This window comes from Triticum dicoccoides, chromosome 1A (genome assembly GCF_002162155.2).
Source record: "Triticum dicoccoides isolate Atlit2015 ecotype Zavitan chromosome 1A, WEW_v2.0, whole genome shotgun sequence".
In the NCBI taxonomy this organism is placed as follows: domain Eukaryota; kingdom Viridiplantae; phylum Streptophyta; class Magnoliopsida; order Poales; family Poaceae; genus Triticum; species Triticum dicoccoides.
The window spans coordinates 573,308,543-573,316,868 of NC_041380.1; the positions used below are offsets into that span (position 1 = coordinate 573,308,543).

An 8,326-nucleotide genomic window follows, 5' to 3' on the forward strand; every position below is an offset into this window, starting at 1 on the left:
TTTGTTTTTTAGATGGACACGGACGAACTTTTGCACACATGCATGCACCAAATCCATGCATTGCAGTCGTAGTGAAATCCACAACAATGAGCTAGCGCAGGCAGGAGTTCTCGATCGGCCGGCATGCAAGCAGTGCAAAACCTAACATATGCTCCCCCGTTCCTAAATATATGACGTTTTGGCAGTTTAACTTGAACTATCAAAACATTATATACTCCCTTCTTCCATCTATATAGGGTCTAATGCGTTTTTCAAAACCATCTTTGACTATTGACAAAATTAATAGTATATAAGATGTATAATATGAAAATTATATCATTGGAAGCTTCTTTCACATAGAATTTGACAGTATGCTTTGTGTAAGTTGCATGTCATATATTATTGTTCTAACATTTAATCAAAGTTGATTTCGAAAAATGCATTAGGCTCTATATGGATGGAAGGAGGAAGTATTTAGAAACGGGGGAATATGTGTGTATCCAATCCACATGCGTACGCTCTATACATGGGTCGGTAGTGCAGTACACGTACTAGGCTGCTAGCTACTCCATTTGCCGGCATCGACATTTCTTGTTAATCTCTTGTCAGCACTGGCCGCGGCCCGGCGAGCCTATCCTGTCGGGTGCCATCTCGTTGTTTCTCGGCAGGCCAACCGCCTTATCGCATGCCGGGGCCGGCGGATTGGTGAAACCCCGTGGAAAGTGCACGGAACAACGCAGATACGACGGAGCTACCAACCGATTTGATATGCTCTAGCTCGCGTACGTGTGCACGTACGTCGTCCAACTCGACGCCTATATAAACCAGCCATGTTGCGCTCAAAATGGCATCCACATGCATCAAGGCGTACATTCACAGAGCAGACTGGCCGTTGCACTTGCGTTGCAGGTACAAGTTCCTAGTAGCTAGCTAAGCTTGCATGCGCATGGCCAAGGCTTGCGTGCTCCGTGGTGCTGTGCTGGTGGTGTGCGCCCTCCTGGTTCTCTCGTCCGCATCTGCGGCGGTCGAGGCGGCTGGCCGGCAAAGGGGTCATGGGAGAGAGGCCACGGCGCCCGCAGCGATGGCAATGGCGAGAGGGCCTTTCGTCAGGAAGCTGCTGCGGGAGGAGATGGTTAAGGCGGACGGCCAGGGCGACATTGGCCAGTCTAAGAGGACCAGCCCGGGCGGCCCAGATCCGCAGCATCATTAGTTTATGCCGGTTCAAGGCGCGTCTTGTTGCGTGCATGTAGCAAATTATATTACTGCCGGCATCACATATACACAAGGAACATGAATTTCAAGCCCATCTAGCTTTTGTCTTGCATGCTGGCAAGAAGACTTTTTTTCAAGCATATGTATACAGTGTGCGTCGTCGTTGGTATGTCTCCGTAGGAAACGTGACGCATCATGTCAACAGCAAGCGATCGAGGGAACGCCTTGTGCTCGTTGCACGAGCAGTATCCCCGTGGCTCTTTTCACTATTTTGACCTTTTTAGAAAACTTTCACATAAAATGAACTCCACACAAAACTATTTCACGATTTGACCCTTTTGACAACGCCACAAGCTGTGGCATTTCTTCTCTATTTGAAAATGCCGCTGAGCTAGCCAGCGCAGTGGCAGAGCCAGAACTTTTGCGAAGCCTGGGCAAATTTGAGCCCAAGTGTCTTATATAGGAACCAAAATCGGGTGTTCAGATACACAACATATAAAATAGCATCAAACTTTCAAACCACAAATCCACACTAATGATGTAGTGAAAATATAACCATAGAAATCATACAAATGTAATTTTGGAGTGAAATAATATAATATATACTCCATTCGTCCGAAAATAAGTGTCACTGGTTTTATATTAAATTAGTATAAATTTTGTACTAAATCGACGACACTTATTTTATTTTGACACGGAGGGAGCATTAATTCAGTTTCATAGGCCAAAATAACGTTGAGACTTGACAACATAAATTATAGAACCAGGCCTGCAACCAAACTCGTCATATTGCCGACGAAAATATAACTATCCAATTAAAATTCAAATATCATAGAAGAGACTATAAGATAAAAAAAGAAGTATTTATAATTCACATAAATTAAGTATTATTATTTGTGAATATATTCAAAATAGAGAGCTTGCAACCACTTCACGAGGCAATATGAGATTGTGGTTGTGGCTCCACTTATGTTTCCGATTGCACACCACTGACATTTAAAATTTGAAATTAACATCAACTATCTGAAACAAACCCCTAAATGAAGGACTAAGATCATAAAATGATAATCATCCCCAATGACCAATTCCCCTCCTCGTGACATCAAAATAAGTCTATTAATTTCACCTAACTAGGAAGACAGGGACAAGCAGCCGATGATGCAAGCTGTTCCTCGGAATCTCGGGTGGACGCTCTCCGGCTCCGCCCCTGCCAGCGGCCGTGCGCCCATGCCAGCCTCCACTCGCTGCCGATCTGTCTCTCTAATCAGGATGCCTCGCATGGAAGTGGAGCGATCGACTGATCGTTTCCTTCTCGTCTCGAGTAAAAAAAAAGAAAAAAACAACCGAACAAGTAGGCTTGTCTCACGTGGGTACTCGTAGCCCATTAGCCTGTTAGTACTTAATTAATTCATTCATTAGTTAGTGTTGTTGACCAGAGAGGAAATGGAAGCCCATTGGCATAGCTGCCCACTGCTCGGGTACGTAGATCACCATGCGAGGAATATTTTTCCTGTTTTGATAGCGCCATCGTACCATGTAGCGCAACTAGCTAGCCCGGGCAACTGCCCAGGCTAGCCGGGCGATGGCTCCGCCACTGAGCCAGCGTTGCTGGCCTGGTCAGGACGCTACGTGGCAGAGCCGAAACGCCAAAGTATCTTGTGTTGCTGGAAACGCCAAGGGTGGCTGGCGTTGCTGCCCAAGCATGAAACGTCATGGGTGTTGGCGTTGCAACTAGCTTGCTCATATTGCCATTTATTTACGAAGTGGAGCAACGCTGGCTAGTTCGGCCTTTTCAAATAAAGAAGAGACGTCATGGCTTGTGACGTTACTAAAATGGTCAAATCGTAAAATAGTTTTATGTAAAGTTTATTTTATACGAAAGTTTTTTAAAAGGGTCAAAATAGTAGAAAAGGCCAATCCCGGTCGCTGTCGCGGTGCTCGATCCGCCGAACTGTAGGTTTTTGTTTCCACTGGCGGGTGACACCAGCAGTATCCCGATTCTTTATTTTCTCTCGCAGGCTCTTTGCAAGCGGCCATGCATCGTCTGACTCGTCGTGCGTAACCAAATGCTACACTTACATGCAAGTTTTTACAGATTTGAGCTTACAGACAAATAGATTGAAGGGAGAAGGGCCCCACCCCAGGAATTCAGGGTGCTGGGATAAATTAATCGGTGCCACCTCCGTCCGTATGATTGTTTCCGTGAGTGCTTCCCGTAGGTGAAGCAAGTTGGACCTTATCCCCTTCCCCCGAGCCGCTCCCGCGAGCGGACGGGGGAACCCGTGGCCGCCGCCTCCTAGTCCCTCTCCTCGGCCCCTCTTCCTCGCCGCCGCCGGGCGAAGCCCGGCCGGCGCAGGCAGTGGCGGGGCCTTTCCTTTCCCTTCTGCGCGGAACCCCTAGCCGGTGCGGGACGGCTGGCCGCCGGGGGCGCTGAGCTATGGCGGGGTTTAGCGGTGCGGCGTCGGGCTCGCGCGAGAGCGGTGGCTCCGTTCGGTGGCGGCGTGGCCTTTCCAGGCGGCTTGCTTGCGGCGCGGTGGCTGCTGGGGCAGCGGTCCAAGGTGGTGATGGGGACATCTGCTTCGGATGGTTCGCGGGTGACGGCCCGGTCAGACCCGGCCGGATCTGCTGCTGGTGGCCCGTCCAGCGGCAAGGGCTGAGGTCAGTAGGGGCCACGGGCGACCGGTGCTGCCGTGGATTGTTTGGCAGTGCTGGTGGCGTGGCTGCGGTGGTGGAGGTGCGTGTGCGTCTTGGTGTCTGGCTGGGCACCTCTTCCTGGACGACGACGTGCGGCGTGGGAGGGCTTGCTTGGGCCCGTCATTGGTGGCGGTGGTGGTGGATCTACCATCCTTCTTTGGTGGACGGGCGACTGTTGGGGGTGCCGGTCGTGGCCGTGTGCCACTCCTCCCCCTTCCTCCTTCCCCGACATGGTGTTTTTCGGTTCGCTTTCCTGTGATACTTGAGGTGGGACAGTTGCTGCCAGTTCCGACGGTGGTTGGGTTTGGTGGAGCTGTCGAAAGCCTTCCCCTTTGATGGTCTTAGGGCGGCCTGGGTGCAGGGCGGCGGCCTTGGAGGTGGGAGACGTGTTGGTCATGGGCAGACTGCGCGACTCGGGTGTGGGCGAGCAAACATGGCCGCTCGGGCGGGCATGGTTGCAGGTGGTTGTCGGAGAGGGGTTTCATCGGAGGGGTCAGAGCAACGGGGTTCATCACCTGCCCGGTCCTTGGACTGGCCGACGGCGGCGGCGACTGCGGTCGTCGTTTCCTCCTTGCAGGCTCCGTCGCGGTACTTCTACTCCCTTCGTGTTGCTCCGGGCAAAAGCTTGATCCGCGAGGATCGGACGGTGGCGGCTATCCGTGGTCATGCCCTTTTTGGAAGCACCGTTTTGGGGTCCCCGCTCCGACATGGCCATATCACCTCTCCTCAGTGGATCGCACTACTGGTGGTCTCCGTCGGCTCAAAGCGCTTCTTCTTTGCTTATTTGTAGTGCGCTTCGTAGTCGTTGGGGTAGTGTGTCGGTGTCCGGCACCCTTGTATATTGCCTTGGGTTGTGTGTTTATGTGGTGGTGACGTGTGTTTATATCGGTGTTCTCGGTTGTTGCGGTGTTGGTTGCTTTATATATATAAAACGGGGGAAACCCTTTTTCGCAAGTGAAGCAATTTCGAATGTGAGTGTGCCATGATTGTGCTTGATCGATCTCCGCCGTGCCGATGCCGAACTTTGCTAGACTTACGGACAAAAGCCACGGAAACTAATTGACGGACTGAGCTGGCAATGTTTAACTGGAAACTGGGGCCAGCGGGACCCACCCTTGAAATCAACGAGGGAGAGGGATTGGTTAGTGGCGACAGTCCATAAGGTTCATCCGTATATTGCCTGTAAGTGGCGGTCACTCGGATTGGTTAGTGTGCAAGTATGTATCATCATCATCTAAAGCAAATCGAGCATCTTGGAACTTGGACGTCAATCAAAAAGCTTGTGTATGTATACATGTGTGCAGTGTGCATTTTCTCCGGGACACAAAAAGAAAGCTATGTACTCCTACTTATTAGATTGCCATCCCTCAGAAAAGTAGTTAGCTTGGTAATCAACAAGTGTCAAGCTAGGATGCATGCCAGAGCTTTTGTACTCAGGACGTACGTGTATCAGACAAAGTTGTAGTGGATTCGGATTTGATTCTCCACGGGAGAAGTTTTCTTCCATCCATTATCTAAACAAAATTCTCCACGGATGAGCATGCACTAGCAGTATCAACCTCTCATGTTTCTGCACGTGTGTTGAGGACGAGGATAGCGAAAGCAACAGATGACGAAGGCGACGGGCCCGGCCATGGCGTCGGCTTGTCGATCGGGTCGAAAACTGAAGCCGGTGCGCAAAGAAACAAAGAAAAAACTCTGAAGAACAAGTGCAAGATCATTCTGACGGACAAGGAACCGCAACGAAGAAGACACAACTTTCAAGCAGATCGAGTGTGCACTGCAGCAGTCGGTATATGATTACACCTCGAAAGGATCGACGCCAAGAACACAGCTGCATCAAGATCCTCATGTGAAGATTAATTGAACTTTAACCTCGTACTACATAGTACTCCAACACTTGTGTGTAATTTCCAGAATAGATTCAAAACAAGATATACTACCATCACATGACATGCATATAAGCATTCGTATAAGCATATACTTGTCCGAAGCATGCACCTTGTTGCAAGAAGCAGACATCAACTCAGGCGGACGGCACCGAGGCGCGGTGGTGCCCTGACGCTGACGCCACTGTCGCCGGCGCTGTCGGCCGCGACGAGGACGACGAGGTGGCCCGGTGCTTCTCCCAGGCGGTGCGCCTAAGCATCCGGCAAATGCCCTCGGTCACGCGCTCCGCGGGGCCGCCGCGCCTGAACATGCCGCAGAAGGCCATGTGCGCCCGCACGGCCTCCTCCACGCCCATGGCCTCGGCGCGCTTGCTGCGGCCGGCCTCGTACTTGACGGCCTCGGAGCACAGCCCGCACAGCCACCGGCCCCCGAAGCAGGCCCTCACGCCGCCGATGTACTCGCCGGTGCACTCCTCCTCCAGGCCGCAGCACTCGCAGCTCACCACCACCGCCGGCTCTACAGCCTCCATGCCTAACTTAGAAAGTTGGATTATTACCTAGAAAACCACGGCGGACTCTTCTTCTTGGACTGGTTAATCTGGAAGAAGAAGAAGAAGAAGAAGGAGGTTCTCTTGTGCTTCTCGTGCTGTGCTTTGTGTGGTGTCTGCAGCCGTAGGTTCGTTTATACTCCCTCCGTCCGTAAATAAGTGTACATCTAGCTTTTGTTCTATGTCAAAATTTTAAAATTTTGACCAACTTTATAGAAAATAGTAGTAATATATATGACATCAAATTAATATATTATCAAAGTACATTTCAAAATGAATCTGTTGATACTAATTTGGTGCCATAAATGCTTTTACTTTTTCCTAGAAAAGTGATCAAACTTCTAAAACTTTGACTTAAGACAAAAGCTAAATGTACACTTGTTCACGAACGGAGGGAGTATATCGTTTCGAAGGCTCAGGGCACCTCTGCTCTCGCGCGCTGTCATGGCGACCGCGACCAGAACGAAGAACAATTTGTTTTGTCACATGGACTCATGTGCCACCGCTCACCGGCCGGCCAGCTGGTGACACATCCACCAGGTGCATGCCGTCTTGCCTGATATTTTTGCCCGTTTACATTATGCAAGCTGCTACTACCTCAGTCCTGATTTATTGGTCCCTTAGTATTTGTTAGAAATATGAGCAATTTATCAAGTGATTTTATTAATAGAAATACTAGATAAAGCATGAGTAATATAATAGAGATAAACAAGTCATGCGTTCTAACAAAGAGAAGGTAAATAGCTTCTGCATATATGAACCGTAGCCTAGCATATCTATAGCGGACAGTAGAACTAATTGCATATATGAACTAGAACCTATCATGTGTAGGACAAGGACTAGAACAAGGAACTGCGGCATAACCTTTAACAGGAAAGACAAGAACACGTACGGGACAGCAGCAGCAGAAGCGCTGGACTTGGGGTCAGTGTCCTCGCCTTCCATGTCGTCGAGGAGGTCGTGGATGTCGGGGAAGAAGTCGTCATCGGGGAAGTAGTCGTCGGCGACCAGATCGTCCGTGATGAAGCAGCCACCAGTCGCGCTAAGCGCTCCCCAAAAACCTTATCACCCTTCTCCCGTACAGGACTCAAAAGGTGCGGTTTCGGAGGCCTACTGTCCCGACCTGCGGTGCACGCCGCAAGACGGGATGGGGAAGAACGTAGCAGCAACGCAGTGCTCAGGAACTTGTGGCGAGAGGAGGAAGAGATTCTGGTGCGTCTCACTGAGAGGAGCGACCTCCCTTTTATAGGCGCAAGAGAAGGAGGCGAGAGGCTGCGCCGGGAGCTGAAGGGAACGCGGGAGATGAAACGAACAGTCAGCACCCGAGTGACCTTTTGTATACCCGTAGTGCGTGGCAATGGCAAAAATTTAGATATCGGCTCGTTCCCGCAACCCGCGGCGCGTCGTGCCGAGGCGTGGCGTGGCGTGGCGAGGCGGGCGGCGGAGGAGGAGCGCGCGTGGATATCCCTCTTGTTCTCATGCTCGTACAAGTGGGGAAAGAACCTCCCTTATAAGGAGGTCCAACTCTCACTAAACTAGCAATGTGGGACTAAACTTTAGTAGTATCCCTTGCCTTGCATAAATGGGCTAAGTGGGCCTCTAGGATTTATTAGGAATTTCTGAAATAGTTATTGGGCTGCCCAAGATAGACTAAATTCCAGCAATCCCCCACCAGATCCCAGAGGCACACAGAAATTTGCCTTTGGTTCCAAAACACTGTTTTATATACCGGTACTGCAGTGGAGACTGTTAAATTGAACTTCCACCTAGAACTCTATGCTACACTAGTAAGCAACTTGAACAGTGGACTGGGCCTTGAACTACAAGTTTTCTGCGAATCTAACTTCACATAAAGCCTTGACCGATACGTGGCTACCGTGGGTCTTTCCCGCGGGTGGAGCTTATGCGTCATACTCCGTGACCTTTCATGAGTTTACTAGAGAGAACCCTACTCTCATAGATTGCGACGTTTGACAATCATACTCATATAGGTGTGTTCTTCAA

At 50.3% G+C, this 8,326-nt stretch overlaps 1 protein-coding gene across 1 annotated transcript; it reads right to left on the bottom strand.

Annotated features, from left to right (window-relative positions):
• Nucleotides 1-5,725: 5,725 nt before the first annotated feature.
• On the bottom strand, nt 5,726-6,349 carry LOC119337886. Its single transcript, XM_037610151.1, has one exon. It carries the CDS (start codon nt 6,302-6,304, stop codon nt 5,912-5,914), a length of 393 nt encoding a protein of 130 aa, XP_037466048.1. The 5' UTR covers nt 6,305-6,349; the 3' UTR covers nt 5,726-5,911.
• Nucleotides 6,350-8,326: the final 1,977 nt, after the last annotated feature.